The 23,912-nt window shown below is 42.3% G+C and overlaps 1 protein-coding gene across 1 annotated transcript in view; it reads right to left on the bottom strand.

Annotated features, from left to right (window-relative positions):
* Positions 1 to 23,912, bottom strand: part of kcnh3 (potassium voltage-gated channel, subfamily H (eag-related), member 3) — a 587,271-nt gene that overhangs the window by 28,814 nt on the left and 534,545 nt on the right. Inside the window, exon 12 of the mRNA XM_048534608.2 lies at positions 18,998 to 19,332. Coding sequence (XP_048390565.1) covers positions 18,998 to 19,332 — 335 coding nt within the window. The remainder of the gene's footprint in view (positions 1 to 18,997; positions 19,333 to 23,912) is intronic.

A 23,912-nucleotide genomic window follows, 5' to 3' on the forward strand; every position in this document is an offset into this window, starting at 1 on the left:
TATGTGAATACAAACAGCTGTTTTGTGCAGAACATGGATTTCAGCCCAGGCAGCTGCAGTACAAACATCAGGCAATTGCTGGAGCAATACAAACAACTTTCTCAGTTCCTGGCTATCAGAGAAATCCTTCATCCTGAAAAATGAAGTGAAGGTGAAATATTGCTTCTGTTCATTCTGATCCATTCAATTGAACGAAAAGTCTGCTTGAATGAATATTTGCGCTACTATGTTGGTACAAGAAGATATCATTGATAAATTTTAGGCAACAATTCTCCTTTCAAGCCTTTATGATGCTTCTTCAGAAAAAGATGCAGAACACTTGGAATACACAAATATAGAAAGATCTGTAAGTATCTGATGATACTGCAGTCTGTTGTGTCTAGAATTGAATGCTCTTTATTTAGTCACCCTGGATATTTTCAATTTTGCTAATATTGTTAGCGCATAAGTGGCTGCCTACTTGTGGCTTTATTAGTCTCATAAAACAGCAACAGACTGGCCCTAGTGTCCTGTGCCTTTGAATGGAGTGTACACACATCAGCTGGAAGCTTGGATCTCATCCATTATACCACTGCTTCTACCTCAGGTAACATTTTCATTCAAAGGCAAACAAACTGGGCATAATGTAACTCCATCAAATCCATTCTTTACTGAAGTGTCCCTGTTTCTGATACCGCCTTACTGGAAGGAGGTGTTTATAGTCAGAGTCTCTAATATCTGCCATGGGTCTTCATGACTGAACAGGATGTCCCTTGAGATACTGGGATCTGGAGCTCAGGATTGGCTTCCTCTTCCTTTCCTGCTGCTGCTCTGGCAGGTTATAAAGACATGACTCAAAATGCAATGTAACGACATGAACAAATTGTCACTGTTCAGAACGACTGGCAGCAATCCCTCCTAGTCATTTATATCAATGCTGTTGCACTTCAAAGACAGCTTTAGAATGTTGGCGAGACATTTTCTTTACGTTGATCGATTGAGAGTTGAGAAAATAGGTCCAGGTAGAGGAGACCGTTTGTGACCATCTAGACAGTGTCCAGTCCAATGTAATTGATTTTGCAGAATTTTCTGCCTAGATGTTTGGAAAAACGGATGCTGAATGCAATCTACAATTCTGTAGATCGTGTTTCTCTGCTGTACTTTTTAGTTTTGGCAAAGACATGATTGAGTAGTTAGAGAGTTTTCTACCTCCACGTTATTTATACACAGCAAACGTTTCATTAACTGGCAACTATGGGACATGGAGTATGCTGGTTGGTCAAATATTCCAGATAATCAAGAGGTCCACATAATCAATGTAAAAAAATCCACTAAGTAATAGAAAGGTAATGCAGAGGCTATATACCACACTGTTATACTTTATTTACAGCATAAATCATTTACATGATAGTGGAACTTTGCCTTAAATAAAATCTAACGGCAGAGAGTCTTCTGACTCTCACCCTCAACTGACACCTTGGACATCGTGGTATTTGAAGAGAAATTCACTTGAAATTGAATCAACTTTTGAGATTTTGTGTGGCCATCGAATTGTATGACAATTTACACTGAGGTAAATAAAATTAGGAAATATAACAGTTGGGCAGAATAATGCACTGAACTTCGTGGTACATAATTTTTGCCATGTTATTGACAGTGCAGGTTTTAAAATAATTTGGTGTATAAAATCATACAATCCCTACAGTGTGGAAACAGGCCCTTCAGCCCAACAAGTCCACACAGACCCTCAGGGCATCCCACCCAGACCCATCCCCCTATAACACACCAAACTACAAATCTCTGGACATGATAGACAATTTAGCATGGCCAATCTACCTAGCCTGCACATCTTTGGTCTGTGGGAGGAAACTGGAGCAAACCTACACAGACAGTTGCCTGAGTTTGGATTTGAACCCAGGTCTCTGGCAGTGTGAGGCAGCAGTGCGAGCCGCTGTGCCACTGTGCCACCCACATATATACAAAGCACATTCTGTGCCTTAACTCACTGAATGTTTCCATAGCCTATCACCCCCTGAGCTCACTGACCTGCACTGGATCCCAGTCAAACAACATCTTTGATTTTAAAATTCTGGCCCTTGATTTCACACTTCCCCCATGGCATTGCTCAGCCCTATCTCAGCAATTACTCCAAACCCAGAACACTCCAAATTATCTGCACTCCTTTAATTTTGGCCTCTTGTGCATTTTCAGTCACAATTGTTCCATCGTTGTTGGCTGTGGGTTCAATTGCCTCAGCCCGAAACTCTGGAATTCCCTCCTAACAACTCGTCATTTCTTGACCTCATTTTCCTCCTTACCAACATGCTTTAAAACCTATTCTTTTGATCAAGCCTTTAGTTGTCTGGCCTAATATGTTTTGGTGTCATGTTTTATTTGATAAATGCTCCTTGTGAAGTTCCTTGGAATGTTTTCTTGCATTAAGATGCAATATAAAACACATTATTGTTATATATGGATCAATTCAGTGTCATACAACAAATGTCCTGCAGCGAACAAGGTGGTATGGTGGCTGAGTGGTTAGCACTGCTGCCTCACAGTGTCAGGGACCTGGGTTTGATTCCACCCTTGGGTGACTCTCTGTGTGGAATTTGCACATTCTCCCTGTGTCTCTGTGGGTTTCCTCTGTGTGGTCTAGTTTCCTCCTACAGTCCAAAGATATGTAGGGTTAGGTGAATTCGCCACGCTAAATTACCTGTAGTGTTAGTCACGCTAGCCACGGGAAATGCAGGGATGGGGGATTGGGGATGGGTCTAGGTGGGAAGCTCTTTGGAGAGTTGGTGCTGATTTGTTGGGCTGAATGGCCTGTTTACATGCTGTGGGGATTCTAATGAAAAGAAAAGTGGAAAGCAGAAAGTAAGGTGAAAGAAGGAAATTTGATTCATTGGAATGGGGAAGGTATGCTGGAAGAGGTTGAGGAAGGGAAATTTGGAGGTGTAAAAGGGGATGACCATTTTGAAACGTGCATGAGGGAGGATAGATAGCTAGTGAGGGGAGGTGAGCACGCATGCAGAAGGGGAGAACTGTGAATGCATCACAACCTGGAGAGGTGAATGATAAACTGGCAAGGATAGCTTTGGGGTGATAAACGTGTAGATAAGCCATTCACATACATGAGCTGAGGTTGAAAATGAAGAAAATCCTGCTGTGGAAATGAAAATAGACAGTCCTGGAGATGGTTAGGAAATATGCTTGGGAACCCACATCAGGGTTAAATAGGGTACGGCTTTTTTCCAAACACATTTGGAGCATACATGTGGGAAGATTAAGGCTCATAGCATTTCAATAGTTCTCATGATCTGCTTGTTTAAAATCCAGGTTGAACACTGCAATTACTGTCATACCATTGACCAGTTTAGAGCTGAACTCCATTTACTAGATCTGCCAGTCAAGCCATTCAACAGGTTTGACTTACCCGCTATAATACCAGCCGGCTAGCAATTTAAACTCACTTACAATATTTGCTCTGATGAAAGGGAAGAAATTATCAAAGAATACGCCATTTTACTCACAGCTTTCTTCTCTGTTTTGGCTCTGCGCCCCATTCCTGAGGACAGTGACCTTTGCTGTGTTATGGATCAAAGTTTGCTGATAAATCCTAAAACCTCAGCGAGAGATAATTCTTTGCAAACATCGAAAGCAATCTCACCATGAAGTACACAGAAAAACAAATCATTCATGCTGTCTCCTGGTGCTCCATGCACACACCAGCAAGAGTTACTGAAAAGTAATCAGGAATAAGAAGAGCTTTGATTGATTTTTTTTCTCTCACTAACCAAATGACACTGGGATTGACTGTTTTGCTGGGTGAGTTGAATGAATTTAGTACACACCAGAAAACACCCCTGCAGCCTACTCGATCTGTTTAGCTATGTACCATACTCAGTGTTGTATTTATGAAATTAACTAACGGAATAGCCTGAAAAGGAAATAATCAAACCTTTTCTATATAAAACTCTTCAATCTACGCTTTGTAAGGCTAAATTTTGACATAATCCAAAACTTCAAGGAAAAATCTGCTGTTTTTAATCCTGGCAATTACGTTGAGATTTTTCTATTCTTTAAAAATTTAACTCCTATAATGAATGCAAGGCAAGCATTACTACCCATTCCCAGTTTCTCCTGAGAAGGTGGTGGTGAGTCACTGTAGTAATTGGAACGAGGTTGGACAGGCTGATCTCATTGAGTATGAGTTCCCTGATTGGCGCTGTTAACCTGGGTCAATTAGGGAGCCCTGGCTGACAGATATAAATGGGAGCGTCAGGGATTCTCCTCACTCTAGCAGCTGGCTCTGAGCGAGCTGGTCAGCATCCATGCACTGTGCACGTGTAAATAAAGGATGACTTGGAAACATGGATACTAATCTCCATGGAGTTATTTCAGCCTCCTTCTTGAACTGTTGGGGTTTATATAGCATAGGTACATTCACTGAGCTGGTAGGAAGGCTTCCAAGACAGTGAAGTCATGGTGGCTTTTAACTGGTCTGGAGTGCAGCAACAACATATCAATAAACATGTGGATTTGAGTTGTGTATAAAGTAAAAGTAGAAAGTCTTAAACCAGAATGTGACCCTCCTTGAAGCTGCCCAATTTAGTTTTAATTGGAAGCAGGATGGCGGAGCAGCTGAAACTTAACCCATTCCCAGCTGGCCAATCATTTAGGTTAACAAATGACTCAGGTTTTCTCCATTACAGCTTCAAGTGGGCAGATTAGATTAGATTAGATTCCCTACAGTGTGGAAACAGGCCCTTCAGCCCAACAAGTCCACACTGCCCCTTGGATCATCCCAGCCAGACCCATCCCCCTATAACCCACACACCCCTGAACACTACGGGCAATTTAGCATGGCCAATCCAGCCAGCGTGCACATCTTTGGACTGTGGGAGGAAACCAGAGCACCCAAAGGAAACCCACGCAGACACAGGGAGAACGTGCAAACTCTGCACAGACAGTTGCCCGAGGCTGGAATCGAACCCGGGTCCCTGGCGCTGTGACACTGCATGGAGGTGAGCATTGCTGTATGTTATGGTAAGTGCTTTTCCAGTACTGCTTGAGGGTGACAGGAAGCAGGAGTGCTTCCCTCTAGTCCACCAACAAAACCTATTAATGTCACCAGCAATCAGAATCTCCCCTCATCCAAACTAACAGAACCAACGCTTTCCCAACGAGCTCATAAGCCTGCAATCTACTCCTTCCAAATATCCTCCATTGGTTCTTTCCGTGACCTTCACCCTCTTCCTCCAATCTACCTGATCTCAATATCCGCACCCCCATATTCCTCTTCTCTATTTCTCTAATTCTCTGCAATCTTCACTCCTCCTCCTCCCATCTCTCTAGCGTTGTCATCTTTTCCCCATCCCATTTCTCCCTGCAACCATTTTGGCTTCTCCTTCGATCGCCTCAGGAAGCTGAATGCTCTGCAGCCCGACAGCCTCAGTTTGGCTGCTGCTGTGCTTCTGAGAAACAGATGCATTTGCTAATGCTGTACTCTCTCGGAAGAGCTTCTGCAGACTGATGAGAAAGGGTTTTGGAGAAGTGAGTGAACGATTTTTTTTTGGGTACTTTTGAAGGCCACATGCTTGTGAACAAACATTTCCAAAGTTATAATTTTGGCTGCGGATCTTGCCAAAAGTTGGTGGAGAGTCCCATATAGGACAGTGGCATCAAACTAAAAATTGCTGAGCTACATTAGTGCGATGGTCACTTCATTAGTCTTCCACTATCCATAAGCTTGAGCTCATCCATTTGTACCTAATCACCCCAGTCTTTGTTCACCAACAGGAAGTCCCGCTCCAATACCTCGAGTTTAAAATATTCATCCTCAAGTTCAAATCTAACCGTGGGTATTACCCTCACTATTGCTGTAATCCACTTCAGCCTCATAACTCTGAGGAGTCTTCATGCCTTCAATTTTGGAGTCTTGCACATAATTTTAGTGGTTGGGTCTTCGGTTGCACAAACCCTGAACTCCGCAATTTCCACTTTAAATCCCCAGCTCCCTACCTCTCTTACTTTCTTCGACATATTTTATAAAACCTACGCCTTTGGCTAAGTTGACATCTCCTTCTTTGGCTCAGTAACGTTTCTGTGAATTGACTTGGAACTTTATGTTACTGATGTTACCCTGGGAAGGTAAGCTTTTTGATTATAGAAGTCTTACATCCTGTGACAGCGGCCTTTCAGTTGTTTTCAGCTGCGGGGGTCCGGGAGAAAGCGCGAGGGCAGCCTGGGAAGGTAATCTTCCACCCAATAAATTTGGGAGTTAACTAATACCCGAAACACTACGTACGTAGAGTCTCCCACCCTTCCACCTCCTTTAACTTAATAATAATGACTATGTGTGGTGACAGGTAAGCTTTTCGCATTCTTGTTTTCCTCATCTCTTTGTTATCATTTGGGGTGGTCACCGAGACAACAAATCCTCTGGGAGTTAAATATCTAGAGGAATCAAACTGTTCAGACAGGAAGGTAAGGAATGTGGTGTTGCTCTGATTTTTAAGGATGATATCAGGGCGGCAGTGAGAGGTGATACACATTCTACTGAACAAAACGTTAAATCCAATTGGGTGGAAATTAGGAATAGCAGGGAGAAAAAATCACTGATAGGTGTGGTCTGTAGGCCACCAAATAATGACATTGTGATGGGGCAGGCAATAAACATAGAAATAGCTAATGCATGTAAAAATGGTGCAGCAATTATCATAGGGGATTTTAATCCACATATCGATTAGTCAAACCTGGTCGGTCATGGTAGCCTGGAGGAGGGGTGGATGGAATGCATCCGCGATAATTTCCTTGGACAATATGTAATGGAACCTATGAGGGAGCAAGCTATTCTTGATCTAGTCCTGTGTAATGAGACAGGAATAATTAATGATCTCACAGTTAGGGATCCTCTCGGAAGGAGCGATCACACTATGGTCGAATTGAAAAGACAGTGTGAGAAGGTTAAATCCAGGAACCTATGTCCTGTGCTTAAACAAAGGAGACGATGAAGGAATGATGAAGGAGTTAGCTAAGGTAGAACGGGAGCAAAAATTGAGGGACAGTGGAGGGCTTTCAAAACAATTTTTCACAATGCTCAGAAGAAGTATATTCCAGTGATAAGGAAGAACTGTAGGAAAAGAGAGAGCCAGCCATGGAAGTCTGAGGAAATAAAGGAGGCCAATTTAATAACTGAGAATGAGGAAATAGCTGAGACATTGAAAGTTATTTCGTATCAGTCTTCACTGTGGAAGACACAAATACCGTGCTGAAAACTAATGGCAAGAAGGTTATAGCAGGTGAGGACCTAGAAACTGTCATTATCACTAAGGAGGCAGTGCTGGGCAAGCTAATGGGGCTAAAGATAGACAAGATAGATAGTCTCCTGGCCCTGATGAAATATATCCCAGCGTACTAAAAGAGGTGACGGGGGAAATAGCAAATGCACTAGTAATTACTTAACAAAATTCATTGGACTCTGGGGTGGTTCCCACAGATTGGAAAACAGCCAATGTGACGCCACTGTTTAAAAAAGGAAGTAGACAAAAAGCAGGTAACTATAGGCCAGTTAGCTTAGCTTCGGTAGAGGGAAAAATGCTTGAATCTGTCATTAAGGAAGAAATAGCAAAACATCTGTATATAAATTGTCCCATTGGGAACATGCAGCATGGGTTCATGAAGGGTAGGTCATGATTAACTAATTTGGTGGAATTTTTTGAGCACATTACTTGCATGGTGGACAATGGGGTGGATGTGGTGTATCTGGATTTCCAGAAGGCATTTGACAAGGTGCCACACCAAAGGCTGCTACATAAGATAAAATTGCACAGTATTACAGGTAATGTATTGGCATGGATAGAGGATTGATTGACCAGTAGAAAGCAAAGAGCAGGGGTAAATGGGTGTTTTTCTGGTTGGCAGTCAGTGGCTAGTGGTGTGCCTCAGGGATCAACATTGGGACTGCAACTGTTTACAATTTACATAGATGAGTTTGAGTTGGGGGCTAAGTGTGGCGTGTCAAAATTTGCAGATGACACTAAGGTGAGTGGTAGAGCAAAGTGTGCAGAAGACACTGGAAGTCTGCAGAGGGATATGGATAGTCTAAGTGAGTGGGCAAAAGTCTGGCAGATGGAGTACAATGTTGATAAGTGTGATGTCATTCATTTTGGTAGGAATAACAGGAAAACGGACTATGTTTTATGTGCAGTTTTGGTCTCCTTACTTGAGAAGGGAGATACAAGAACTGGAGGGGATGCAGAGGAGATTCACTTGGTTGATTCCAGAGTAGAGAGGGTTGGATTATGAGGAGAGACTGAGTAGACTCGGATTATACTCATTGGAATCCAGAGAATGAGAGGAGATCTTATAGAAACATATAAGACGATGAAGGGAATAGAAAAGTGGAGGCAGGGAGATTGTTTCCGCTAGCAGGTGAAACTAGGACTAGAGGGTATCGCCTCAAACTAAAGGGAAGCAGATGTAGGACTGAGGCCAGGAGGAACTTCTTCACCCAAAGGGTTGTGAATCTGTGGAATTCCCTGCCCAGTGAAGCGGTTGAAGCTACATCACTGAATTCTTTTGAGGCAAAGCTAGATAAATTTTTGCACAGTAAAGTAATTGAGGGATATAGTGAGTGGGGGGGTAAGTGGAGCTGAGTCTCAAAAAGATCAGCCATGAGCTTATTAAATGGTGGGGCAGGCTCGAGGGGCTGGATGGCCTACTTCTGCTCCTTGTTCTTTGGTTCTTATTATGCAATGCACATACGCAAACTGGTTGAGAACTTAAAATTATATGAAATCCCAATGGCAGGACTCAGTACTGCTGGTTGTGATTTGGCCTCAGAACTAGAGGAAATTCATGTTGCTTCTGAAAGAGAGGTTTTTCATTTTATTCCAATGTATATTGCATATTCTCTGTGTGTGTGTGTGTGTGTGTGTGTGCGTATATCTGTGTTTATGTGTGTTTTTGTGTGTGTACTTGTTTCTGAGTATGTACTTTTTTGTGTGTGTGTGGGCGTGTGTGCATGTGCATGTGTGTGTGTGTGCATGCATGTCTGTCTGACATGATTCTGGCTGACCAAGAAATTCTCCCACTCTTGGCACCTGTCGCAGGCAGAACGATTCACAAATTGACAATTGACCTGTTTGGCTGAACTATGACATCCCATAACCATCAAGTACTAGAGAAGGATTTTAATAGACCTTGGGTCAGATGTAGAGACACTATCAGTTGCATCAATGAACCTAGAGTTATCTTTACTTACTGGAGCATGTGTTTTACAAATGCTGCATTAATCACAGTGATAGGGACACAGTCAATTAAGTATATGATTTGCTTTTAAATCACTGAAATATTGAATATCTTGTTGAAATGACTAAAGATGAAGCTAAAGGAGCTCTCACGTTTCAGCAAACATGGCCTGACCTACAGCCATGGCTGCAATCAGTGAAGTAGACAGTCAGTATGATGGTATGGACAGAATAGGAAGCATCAGCTGGGGGGAACTGTTCCAAGTTGATACAGTCAGAACACAACTCGAGCACATTTACTTTGTATCTAAAACACTACATTCTGTTTAGTTTCCTGTTTTTAACCTCAAGAGTCAGGAACTAGACTTTTTAAGTCCACCTTCAATAAGCACATTAAATAGGATGAAGTATGGGGTTGCTTCCTGTACATATATATAATTGATTCTGAAGTCTTATCCTGACATGTTTGTGGGAAGATCTTGGAAAGTTTCAACTTCTGTTGAGCAATTCATCAAATCCCTGGTGAACGTCTCCAGTTCTGAGTTAGAGACAGGAAATGTCAGCTAGGTTAAAATGCAGCCTAATATCTGGGTGACATAACAATTGACACCCACAGCTACCACTAACTCGATCTGACTACCCCTCAGCCACCCAACTGCAATCCCAAACAGACCACACCTCAACCTGACCCCACTACCCACTGAGGACTTCATTACCCACCTGAACTGAATCAATCTGACTAACCCACCTGATCTGAATACCAACTAAACCAACCTCTTGACTATCCACCATCTTGATTGCCTGATCACCCATGCAGGCACCTCACCCACCCTACTCACTTACCCACATCATTCATTTTAACCCTACCCAACTCTCCACTTGCCCTATGCATTCAGCCACCCATTTACCTATCTTATTCAGCTACCCACTTACCTATTTCATCAGCTACACCCACATCATCCATCTATCCTACTCACTTGCATACATATCTAGCTCACCTACCAACACCTACTCATTTGCACACCTCACACACCTAACCCTTTACCTACCAATTTACTTACCAATCCTGGCCATCCGTCTCGAGCCACTCACCCACTCACCCGCTTGGTTCCCAATTATCCACCTTGCCCACATATTCCCTACCCATGAGCCCACTTACTCATGCCACTCATCCACAGTCTACTGACCGCACTCATCTACCCACTAACACACTCATCCACTTGTTCATTCACTCATCAATTTACATATTCTTGCTGGTGGCACAACTAATCTCCTAAATGAAAGAGACTTTGAACACATCTACTGACTCAAAATTGGGCATCCATGTGGCACTGTGAACCATTAGCAGTGCCATAATTGTACTCAAACGTAAATCTTCAACTCACTGGAAGAGCACATTCCACAGCCATCCCCATCTTCAATGAAGGGATACCCAGCACATCAGTGCAAAAGATTAGGCTGAAGTATTTGCAACAAACTTCAGCAAAAGTGCAGAGTGGATGATCCATCTTGGCCTCATCCAGCATCACAGATAACAATCATCAGCCAATTTAATTCACTCCATGTTTGATCAAGAAATGGCTGAAGGCGATTAATACTGCAGGTGCCATGGTCCCTGACAACATCCCAGCTGGAATATGAAATACTTGTGCTCCAGGAATTGTTGCAAACCGACTTAAGCTGTTCTAGGTATAGATACAACACTGGCAACAATCCAGAAAATGTGAGATTGATTGATGAGCTGGGATAGGCTGACTAACTGGTTTTTTCATTTGTGTTTATCTTATAAATATGTGAATAATCTATAGACGATTAAGAAGTGTCTATCAAAGAAAAATATGTGTGCAAGTGTAATTTAGGTGTTTAACAGAGATTGTTTATGAATGATATGCTAATTAGTTTGAAAAAGGTTATACATAGGATTATTAAACAAGCGTTTTAGTTTTATGATGTCATAACTTTGTTAAACTCTAAGTACTGTGCATCTATCATGCATTTTAATGTATCTCGAAAGATTGAATTTTGGTCTGATTAATTGAAATGACATTGTAAACTTTTGAAATAACCAAAATATTCTCCATCGTGCCTAGGTCTATTTGACAAATGCTGCCATTGATTTTGGGAACATTCCCAACAGCATCACAAATATGATCCATTTGGAATGAATTTCATCTCATTGTGCCAACTCCCCTCATCCATTTGAGATTGCTTTCTTATTGCATACGGAGAAATCTCTGGTTGATTTCATTCTCTCTTATGCCACAATTACATCCTGCGTTTGTTTTGAGACTTAATCAAGGTGGGTTAGATATTTTCTAATGAACTTGTTTAGCCATGCAATGATACAATTCTGAAGCAGATAGAACTTGAAGCTGGGCCTTCTAACTCAAAGGTAGGGACAATACCACTGTACTACTATAGCCCCTAGCCAAAGATATTCTCTACTTTCATAATAATTTTTAGATATTTTCAATCAAGATGGCTTAAGGTTCTCACCTGGCAGATAAACAGGGGGCTAATAGAAAGCAATTAAGAGCTGGACAATTTTCTTTTGATTAAGCCAATGTCACTGAGTCAACTAAATGTCACCTCATACTAACTAAAAACTGAAAGAACTACCGATGCTGTACATCAGAAACAAGAACAGAAGTTGCTGGAAAAGCTCAGCAGGTCTGGCAGAATCCGTGAGGAGAAATCAGAGTTTATGTTTCGGGTCCAGGGGTCAGAACTGATGGTAACTATGAAAATGTCAGTTTATATGCACAAGATAGGGTGGGGGTAGGTGGTGAGGAGCAAACAATAGAGGGGGATACAGTTCAAAGAGAGAGAACAGCAGATAGATAGACAAAGGAGTAGATAACGATCTGGCTAGGAGGGTGAACAGTTGTTAATAGAGACTGTTAGTGGCTATCAATGGGTAGTGTGTAATAGCAGACTATTTGATGACAAGGCTGGTGTGTGGATAGGGGGCTGGGACATGGGATAGTTCAGGCCCTAAGATTATTGAAACTGATATTGAGTCCAGAGGGCTACAGGGTCCCCAAACGGAAAATGAGGTGTTGTTCTTCCAGCTTGCGCTGACCTTTGCTGGAACACTGCAGCAAGCCAGAGACAGAGATGTTGGCTGGGGAACAGGGTGGTGTGGAAGATCGGAAGGGAAAGGCAGGCAGATTTACCCAGACCATCACAAAGTAGGGTTGAAAGAAATTGCTGACCTCAGACAATAACCATTACAAATAAAGCAAACGAAACCTGCACTTACATCTGGCTCATATCTGGTGTTTCAATAGAGTATGAAACCTTTCCCAAAGTCCTTTCTCAATGTACAGTGAATGACAGTCCTGAAATAATTGATGGACATTTCATCTACTGCACTCCAGATAGTCATGTAGTTTTACTCCAATAAGGATCAGCTCTTCCATGGGTTGCTGGATTTCTTTTGACCCACATGTGGCTGTCTTAAAAATACTTAAAAAAGATCTCAATTTTAAAAGAATGATCTTTTTCCATCTTCTGTTATTGCTGCTGCTTTCCTGACTTTTGCTGGGATATATGTTCCACTGATGCTTTGTGATATTATTTTCAAAGGGCCATATCTGGAATTAAACAGTGAATGTCAGTCCATTCAGGAAATCTCATCAAGCCTCGTAATCTTGTAGCACTGAAAATATAGCACTCTCACCTCCTAGTCAGCGGTTGTGCGGTAGTGAGGGAAGTGGAGGTGGAGTGTGAGGGTGGTGGAGGAAGAGTGTGAGCGTGATAAGAAGGAGTATGAGGGCAGAGGAGAAGATGAAGAGTCAGAAATATTTTGGCTTGTAAACTGTTGCTGTGCATCTCCAAATACTGCATCCTACCAATTTTGTCACTTGTGTCATCCACTGCTCAATTTACTATGCCCAAATCATTTACCTATCAATAATGAGTTTAAGAGCCACGAGGTCATGCTGCAGCTCCATAAAACTCTGGTTAGACCACACTTGGAATATTGTGTTCAGTTCTGGTCAACTCATTATAGAAAGGATGTGGAAGCTTTAGAGAGGGTGCAGAGGACATTTACCAGGATGCTGCCTGGGCTGGAGGGCAAGTTTTATGAGGAGAGGTTGAGGGAGCTGAGGATTTTTTCATTGGAGCGAAGAAGGATGAGACGTGACTTAATAGAGGTGTCCAAGATGATGGGAGGTGTAGCTAGAGTGGAGAGTCAGAGGCTTTTTCGCAGTGCGGAAATGACTATTACGAGGGGGCATAATTTTAAGGTGATTGGAGGAAAGTATAGGGGAGATGTTAGAGGCAGGTTCTTCACACAGAGAGTGGTGGGTGTGTGGAATGCGCTGCCGGCTGTGGTCGTGGAGTCAGATACTTTAGAGACTTTTAAGCAACACTTGGATAGGCACATGGAGGATAGTAAAATGTAGGGTATGCAGGGTAGATTGATCTTAGTAGGATAATAGGTCAGCACAACATTGTGGGCTGATGGGCTTGTACTGTGCTGAACTGTTCTGTGTTCAATGTTCTGTAATTGCTAACAATATCAGCACTCGCACCTTTTATCTGCTTCACCTTACCCTCATCCATACAGTAGCACTGCAAGGCTCACCCCCTCGCAACTCACATACTGGCAACCATTCTGTCATGACAGTCACTGACACACATCGTCCTTTCTTGGAGATGGCTGGGATTCAACCACAGACAGCAAGGTTTAATGGGAAGCATATCCTCACATTTTAAACCTAACAACACTTCTCCTCTCACCCTTCTTGCTCTTCTGACAGCTTGCCCTACTCAGCTCATATTCCCCATGATGCTCAATGCCAAGGGGAAATTTTATGAGCATATTCATGCCTAGAAGCAACTGGTTAGTGCAAAAGTCTTTAAGCCACCAAAACATGCTTCAGCAGCAGCCAGTCCGTTTCTTGTAAGTGACTAGAACCTTAAATAAGTCTGAAAAATCCTGAGTAAAAATGCAGCACCACCAAGAGAAAGTGAACCAGCTATTAACCAGCATGTAATTGATGCTCCTTCTAAATAATGCTGTAAAGAGTCCTTCATGGCTTTAAAAGCCACTTTAGCTGTGTAAGGTTAAGAGAAAGCTTTGATGTTTCAGTGTAGAGCCCTGACATCAAGCACAAGTGTATCTGCCTTCTCTGGGCTTTGCCAGTGGTCATTAGGTGCATGGTGACAATATGACTTCCTGTTGGAAGTATGCAGTGGGGCACAGTGAAATGAATTTTAAGGGCACCACTGAGTCCAATTTTGCCCCCTTTAACCTGAATGCAGGAAGTCTGTTTAGGAAAGGCTCAACACTTCCAAAGGAACATGAGGCAAAATTTGGGAGAAAAGGTAGCTAATAGAATTACAAACCATCTCCGCTCATTTGTATTTAGGATGTTTGCACATAATTATTTCTAGTAACAAATTGAAAATTTTTTTCAAGCCCCTAGGGTGAACAACAATCAATATGTCTGACAAGCCCAAACTAATGATCAGAATTAATGAGGCAAAAGTCAATTTCCTTAGTTCTTTGACATATAGTTAACCCAAGGTGACAGTAAGCTCTGTTTAATGAGAGAATGTGACTATTTTTAGCATAGTGATGATTTGATGAAAAACAAAATGAAAACTGAAAGGAAATAACTTAAGAACTGAATGAATACCCATGAATTATAAGTTTAGATCATAGTTGATTTGAAGCCAGAATGTGTGAGAGTGGGCTAATTCTATGATAATGAGTTGCTGATGGTACTGCTCAATATTGCATTATCTTACAAACCCACAACGCCAATATGTTTAAATTCTGCATAAAATACCTCAATAAGAGAAGAGAAAAGTAACCACCTGTCCACAAGTGAATAAAACGACGTGAAAGTAAGGTTTTGGCTTGCAATTCATGATATTGTTTCAGTTTATTTATATTTCCTTTACTTGAAAAGCAAATAAAAACATAGGGAACTATGAAATCACCAGATAGAAAATGATAGGTACAAACACAAGTTATACCACAACCAAACAAACAGAAATTGCTGGAGAAACTCAGCCTGTGTGTCAGCATCTGTGAAGAGAAGGCAGTTAATGTTTCGTGCCCGGTGGCCGTTCTTCAGGTAAATGATTTTCCACTCCTCACAATGAGGGACAGCTTTGGGAGTCTCCATATACCAGGTAATTGCCTAATGTAAATTTAAACTGCCAGGGTAACTACGACATTGTCAATTTATTGACATTTCTGAGAAGTCCGATTGTGCATTTGCTAGGGAATCTGGTGATTGGAAAATCTATGCTGTCATCATCAGATAATCCTTTGCTAATGTGGATCAAAGGCAGCTGGTACAACGAAATGCCCAGAATGAATGCACCTTGACTGGTGCCAATGATACTGAGAAAGGGCCTGTATAATTCTCTGCTCTGGCCACAAAACAGCTAGATACTGAGGAAATGGAATGCCTTTCAGTTTCATTACAGGGCAGGGTTAACCTGCAGCAACTAAACGGTGGTGTGTATGCAATTACTAGCACATTGCACGATGTGGAAGCCTACAGTCACACTCAAGCTGCACTGGTTTTGGTCTGTTTCTCTGTGCAAAGAATATAAAATACAGTTAGCTCTCATTGACTGGAGAATGTTAGTGGTCGCCCTTACGCCATGGCAAACTGAGATGTTACAAGGCGTGTCAACCTGGGAAGAGCCCAACATGCACATGTTAATTGCCCTGGTCACATTTACAATCACTGAGCACACAGCTTTTGCCCTGCTCTGAGGTATAGGTGTGAACTTGCACTACAAACTACTTATGAAGCTCCGAGAGTAATCATTGTTAAGAAAATGGTGCACACTAATTCCCGTTTCTCAACCAAGACATCAGTGATGTGACAGCATTAGGAGAATGGGGGAACAGATCACAACTCCACATCTTGACTTTGTGTTGGTAATAACTACTTCCATATGTGACATGGTCTAAGTTGCCCGGGGACATGTCTCTAATTTCTGTGCCAGTAATGTACTTTAATTCCCACACAGGGTCAGTGACTCCCACTGCATCTGTATTAAGGAGGACATGGGCCAAAGGCAGGTGTATGTAGTTAGATCGTAGATCAGCCAATACCCCAATGAGTGGTGGAACAGGCCTAACGGACTGAATGGCCTACTCTGTTCTGATATTTTACCTTCCACTTCAGCCACCCTCATGGGTGGGTTTGCTAATTGAAGCTACTTGTATTGATTTATCAACACATTTACCTGCTGCAATTACAACCACCAACAACTTGCATAAGATTAATCAGGCCAAAATTATCTTCAGTGCCTGTGCAATTTCTGCACATACACACAGGTGGCATGTAACATAGTGTAGCTCACCTCTTGTGCCGGAACATTTTAGAAGAAATTCATTTGCCATTTCAGGTAGCAAAGGTGTTGAGGCGGTGATATTTGTCATGTCCAACTCAGATTCCAAGGTATCTTGAACGCTTGACCATTTGAGAGAACCACGGGTTCCAGAACAGTTGGAAAGGCAATCGAGGAGCTGGGCACATTTGTCCCCCTCACTGTTTGCGCGTTTGCAACCTTCACATGGTCCACATGTTTGTTTTGGACCATCGCACCTACCTGAATTTTAAACATTACTGGACAAAACCTTGTGTCGACCATGCCTTGTATTCATTCAGGGTCATTCCCATGGTTTCTACACCGAACTTTGTCTCCTGAACGAAATTGTTTATCTCACTTAGCAGACTCTTGGGTTGTTCCTAATGCCATTTTTCTCTATCCCTCAGGTTCTGGAAGATCAGATTTAACCTGGTGTGGTGTCTTCTCCCCATCAGCAACTCTGCTGGAGTAGTTGCATGAGGGGTGGACATATAGTCAAATAGGAACTGAGCCAGTTTGGTACCTAGTGAAGCTATAGGCTGCTGCTTTAAGCCTGCCTTCAAAGTTTGGGCTGCTCTTTCTGCCAGACCATTGGATGTTGGATGGTGTAGAGCTCTCCCTATATGATGAATTACCATTCGACTTGAGGCAATACATAAATTCCCGCTGGTAAACGATGGCCCATGAACTGTGACCAACACTTCTTGGAATCCATGTACCACAAAAGATGCATGCTGTTTTTCTATTGTTGTTCTGGTATTTGACAAATGAGCTACATGCATGCTCAGCCATTCTGAGTGGGTGTCCACAATGACTGACAACATCGAGCCCATGAAAGGACCTGCACAGTCAATGCATAACTGAGTCCCGGGTTTCGCCAGCCATTCCCACAAATGTGGGGATCAGCTGGCAGTAACTTTGTCCTTGTTGGCACTCTGGGCACTGCCCCACCAACACAGCAATGTCTGCATCCAATCCTGGCCATGATACATAAATTCCCTCACCAACATCTTCATTTTGGAAACCCCTGGACGATCCGAGAGAGTTCAATCAGTATCTGGCAGTGGCCTTTGCTCAGGACAATCACTCTTGCTCCCCATAATAATATGTTATCTTGTACTGTGATCTGGTCTCTCCAGGCCCAGAAAGGCTTCAGTTCTGGTTGAGATAGCCCTTTGGTTTCCCCCATCACTACCAGCTGTTTCAGTTTTGCCAGGACCAGATCTTTCTGCATCCAAAGTCTGATACTGTCAGCTGTGACTGAAAGTGTGCCCAGAAAATTTAAAACTGTTACGGAACCACTGGTGGTGTATCTGCCAGTGGGAAGCAGCTCAATGCATCTGCATTTGCTTCTTGGCCTTCCAGATGATGTTCCAAGTTGTAATTATACGCAGTTAGTATTAGAGCTCACTTTTGAATTCAGCCTGAAGTTATGGGCGGCTTTGCACGGTCCTCTTTAAGTAAATCTAGCAGGGGTTTGTGCTCTGTCAGTATTACAAGTTTAACTTCTGTGATAACTTTGGGAAAAGGGGGGCCAGTATATGCCTCCCCCCCACACCACCCAATGAAGAGTTACACAATCAAAAATAATATTAAACAACATTTCAGGGAAAAATGATCAGAGCTTCTCTTTAAAAGTTAGTTGTGTATTGAGTTTTTTCTTTGTTGAATTGATGTTAAATATCAGGTTCCAATTTACTATACACAGAAAATACCTACTGGACTTGCCCAGAAACAGTATATAACTGAACAGGCAGACACACAGATTCCTGGAGCATTCACATGCACGCTCGCATCTACTCTGGATAAATCTTTCATTGAACCATTAAAAAATATTAATGGACAGCTCATTTATTACTTTCGGTAAATATGTTAGCAGACATACTATTCACAAGAGCCTGCAAATATACCAAAAGGCGTGCAATAAACGACAGAAAATAGTCACAAATTGCTCATTTACGAGACCCTGTAAATATCAGCAGTTATTGCAAAGAGACTATTTATTTACTTAACATTATAAAAAAGATCAGTGTGTGGCTCATTCATCAGCTGTGGTAAATATACCAATATTGACAATTATCTCCTCTCTCTTATACAAACGACAATCTATTTGCTTTATTATATAAATATGAATATATCATTAATGCATACATTGATTTTGGTAACAATCCACATTTTTCACATGCCCTAATAACCTTATCAACATGATTTATGATTAAACCTGACATTAAAAATAACAAGATAATAAAATGTGAGGCTGGATGAACTCAGCAGGCCAAGCAGCATCTCAGAATAACACCTTGACTGTGACCTGTTGGAAATGATTTTTGTGATCTGGTCTGGCTGCATCGTGATGATGAACTGAATAAAAACTTCACTGAACTGAGATTTTAATTGGTATGAAAGTCACTTACCTTGGGCTGAGGTCAGGGGCTGCAGAACAGTTTATTGCAGGGATTTGCAATTTGGATGGCTTGCTTCCATTGCTGTTTGAAAGTCTGCCTCTGCCAACATCTTTATTGCTGTTGTTCAAGGCGCCTGTTGGGGGAGTAGCTGGCCTGGACAAGTGTTTCACTGGCAGTGAACATCTACTAATCTTAGGTGAACAAAATGCTTTGATGGGTGATATTATTCCTGTGGTGCTATTTGCGTTGGGAGCCAGGGGTGTGTGCTCATCATCTTCAAGTTCTTCATCCTCCAGGATAGAGGGTAGCTTTTGGATAAGGCCTCCATTGCGTTCATATTCCAACTGCAAGTGTGCACAAAAGAAAACCTAAACCAATGAAATGACCTGTGCTGACAGAATGACAAGCAAACACAGAGCATGAGAGCAACAGTAGATCATTTGGCCCTTCGAAGTAACTGTTATTAAACCTTACAGATGAAGTCTTTTGAATAATCATAACAAGCCAATCATGGGTACATGTAAAGAAATGTCATTTTTTTAAAACTCATGCAGAAAGAATTTAGACTTTGGCAATGATTTTAACACCACCTTCTTGCTGTAAAATGGTGACTCACTACATGGTTAAAAATTTCTTCCCTAACCTACGCTTTTTTTCGCTGTTGCTGTTACCTTAGCTGGGCCACGTTTCTTTAGGTGGCCATGATATCTGCCTGAATTAGGAAAGCCATTTTACCAATTCCATGTGATATATTGATTGGGCAAGTTAAAGTTTGAGGATGAGACCGCAGATTTGAAATTCATGCAAACAAATCAACAAGTCATAAAATGAATCAAACATTTTGTTGCACCTAAAGCTGACTTGATACCACTTTAAAATGCTACTGACACTAACTTATCCAAGTAGAGTGTGGGTTTGTTAGGATGCTCTTCAGAGGGTTGATGCAGACTTGATAGGCCAAATGGCCTCTTTCAGCAGGGATTCTATGATTCTAAGTGGTTCAGTGCAGTCCACAATTTGCAGCTAACAAGTGTTGTGTATGTATCTTAAAGGGTTAACTCTGAGGACTGCCATAAACGGTCTTTACAATGAAGATGTCATATGGACTTTCTGGGCAAAACAACTTAGGATCTTGGAGAAGTAGGACCTAATATCCAGATTCACCTTACAGTCTCTGTAATAATGCTTATCGTACAAACGTAAACTACATTAATTAATAACATGCAGCGAACCACTTCTGTTTAATAAAAGAGCCTCTTCTGGTTAGGCCAGTAAGAAAGTTTCCTCTAGCACAGTGGACAAGGAGATCCTTACTTTGTATGAGGATGATGGCAGCGAACCTACCTCACGGTGAGGTGCAGACTCTGTTGAACTGCACATACAACATGGTGAGCAGCAGTGTATGTTCCATTTAACTACACATACAATGTGCTGGCAGCAGTGGAGGTCTGAGATTTTCAAATTCAACTTTAAGTTGTCTGTCTGTGCAGTCAGCAGTCAGGAAGAGCTAAAGATTTAAGGACCTTACAGAAAAATACCATCGTGGTAGAACCATTTCAGACTGGGTAGAAAACGCAATACAGGAGGAGAGTTAGGAACTCCCTGGAGTTACTCCAAAGCAGACTGCTTCACATTGTGATGGTCTAGAGGAAATGTTCAGATGCTGGGGGAGCTCACGGACATCAGAGATTCCATGAGCCACGTTAAAATCTGTATTGGAAGGTTAAACTTTTAGGAATTGTGCAGTATTGCAGGCCAGGAAAGCAAAAGAATGAGAAAAGTACAGAGAGCTGAGATTGAGCATCACTTCCACAGCAAGTGAACATCATGAAGCCAGGCTACAATGAAGGAAATCAAGGGTCACACAAACAATTTAAACCAAGGTTGCAGACCCAGGATGAAGCAAATCCACACTGAAGTGACAAAGTGGTAGATTAGAAGAACAGTATTTGGGGCAGCGAAGGCCTAGTAGTGTTATCGCAAGATTATTAATTCAGAAACTCAGCTAATGTTTGGGTTCAAATTCTGCCATGGCAAAATTAAGAATCTGTTGATGACCATGAAGCCATTGTTAACTCTTGGAAAAATCCATTTGGCTCATTAATGTTCTTCAGAGAAGGAAACTACCGTCCTTACCTGGTCTGGCCTATTACAATTCTAGGCGCACAGCAATGTCTCTCAATTGCCATCCGAAATGGCATAGTAAGCCACTCAGTTGTACTAATTGCTGTGAAGTCTTAGCAAAAAAATGAAACCAGACAACCACCTGCCATTAATCTAGGCTCCGATAGAAACAGCCCTATCAAACCCTGGAAAGTTATCCTTACTAACATTTGGGGACTTGTGCCAAAATTGGAAGGTCTGTCTCACAAAATAATAAAGCAACAGCCTGACATAGATATACCCAGCAGATGACGTCCCGGATGCAACTCTCACTGTCTCAGGATATGTCCTGCCCAACAAGCAGGACAGACCCAGCAGAGGTGGCAGCACAGTGGTATACACTCAGGAAGGAATTGCCATTAACATTGACTCCAGAGCACAAGAAGTCACAAGGCTTCAGGTTAAACATGAGCAAGAAAACATCTGACTGATTGTCCATCCTGCCCTCCCTTGGATGATTAATCAGTAATTCTCTATGTTGAACAACACTTGGAAGAAGTGCTGAGGATGCCAAGAATGAAAATTGTACTTTGGATGGGGGAATGAAAATGTCAACCACCACCAGTGGCTCAGCAGCAGTACTACTGATCGAACTGGTTGGGTCCTACAGGACATAGCTGCTAGACTGGCTCAGTGGCAGGAGATGAGGGAAAAAACATATATAATGGGAACTGCAGATGCTGGAAAAACATACTTGACTTCACCCTCACCAGTCTACTGGCTGCAGATTCATTTGTCCATGACAGTATCGGTAAGAGTGACCACTGCGCAGTCCTTATGGAGACAAAGTCCCGCCTTCACATAGCGAATAACCTTCATCATGTTGTATGGCATTATAACTGTGCCAAGTGGGCCAGACTTGATCAGATCGAGCAATTCAAGACTGGCATCTGTGAAGCACTGTGGGCCATCAACAGCAGCAGAATTGTACTCCAGTACTGCCTGCAACCTCAAAGCTCACATCTCTCTCACGCAATCAGTAGCATCAAGCCAGGGGATCATCCCTGGTTCAATGGAACGTGCAGGAGGGCTGCAGGGTTTGCAAGAAAACAGAAACAATCAGACAGCTGTTGAGCAGATCATTCCACTTGAGGCATTTTTTTTCAATCATAGGATATGGGTATGACTAACATAGCCAGCATTTATTGCCCATGCTTATTATTCAGGGGACAGTTAACAGTCAACCATGTTGCTGCAGTCTGAAGTCACGTATAAACCAGACCAGGTAAGGATGTCATGTGTCCTTTCCTAAAAGGCCATCAGTGAAGAGATAAATCTATAACTGATGTAACTTCAAATGCACTCAGCTTGGTGAGCCAATAGCTATGACAGCTTCAAATTTGATATTAATTGTTGAGATGACGTAAAAGAGATAGGTTCAAGACAATATTTCATTTCCTTATCTTCACAGAAAGAATCCTCAGTAATTGTGACAGTGAGTTAAGTTTCGGACTTGTTGTGTGGACACAGTTTAGCCAATCATTATAGCACTCACCCTGTAACCAACAGAAACTCAATTGGCAAGTTGTTCCAATGCTTGGCTGATGCACCATGCAAGTCCAAACCTCCAACAGCCAATAAAACCCATGTCCCAAAGTCACTGAAAAGAAAACCACTTCAGCCTATGTTTCAAAAGTAGATTTTTTTGTAGTGATATAATGATTAATCCCAGAACTCAGCAATGGAGAGGCATTTTTCAGCTGTGAGGATCTGAAATGCAAAGAAATTTTTTTTAGGTTAGATTCCCTACAGTGTGGAAACAGGTCCTTCAGCCCAAAAAGTCCACACTACCCCTTGGAGCATCCCACCCAGAACCATCCCTCTGAACACTATGGGCAATTTAGCATGACCGATCCACCTAGCCTGCACATCTTTGAACTGTGGAAGGAAACTGGAGCACCTGAAGGAAACCCACGCAGACACGGGGAGAATGTGCAAACTCCACACAGACAGTTACCCAAGGCTGGAATCAAACCTGGTCCCTGGTGCTGTGAGGCTGCAGTGCTAACCACTGAGCCACTGTGCCACCCTGCTTGTGAAGGCAGCTTGTGAAAGAAGTGTTGCATTTCACACCCACTCCACCTTTGTTGCTTTATATCTACCTTCCTCATGCTCCTGATCTTCCAGGCTTTGGTACAGACCTACCTCTTCATTCACTCTTTCTGGGAAAATGAAACACTTCCCAGCATTCTCATTGAGAATTCTCAGGTCGGGGAATAACAGGGCTAAATGTAGAGTCGATGGATCTTATTTTCAGGGATGGAACAGCAGCTCTTATGGGGGTCCCAAATACCTAACATATCAGATGGAGAACAGGCAGTTTCCATGGCTTCTTGGTCAAGATGTGATGTGATGGGAAGACCACAAGGAGCAGAAAGAATTAAAAATGTAGCAAACCTTAACTTTGTGCAGATGAACAGCAAAGTTGTTTCTTCTGTCTCGGTACTTTGAATTGCTACAGATGGTGCTGTGAGACTAGCCTTTGATTCAACAACATGGATCAACGAACATTTTGCAGTGGGTTGAGGACAATATTATTTCGTTACTGGAGCCAGTTGTAGAGGCAATGTAAGATGAGTTTGGGCAGTAACAATTATCCCCTAAAATAGATCATGGTCTGCAATTTATGGTGGTCAGACAGTTGATTCTGCAGCATTGATGAGAGTTGCATATTGGGACCCTGCAGAATCCCTGACTTTGGTAGGAATTGCTCAGGACACCCCCTACCACCCTGGGACCTGGCACGCTCTCATCCTGCAGG

This window comes from Stegostoma tigrinum, chromosome 7, assembly GCF_030684315.1.
Source record: "Stegostoma tigrinum isolate sSteTig4 chromosome 7, sSteTig4.hap1, whole genome shotgun sequence".
In the NCBI taxonomy this organism is placed as follows: domain Eukaryota; kingdom Metazoa; phylum Chordata; class Chondrichthyes; order Orectolobiformes; family Stegostomatidae; genus Stegostoma; species Stegostoma tigrinum.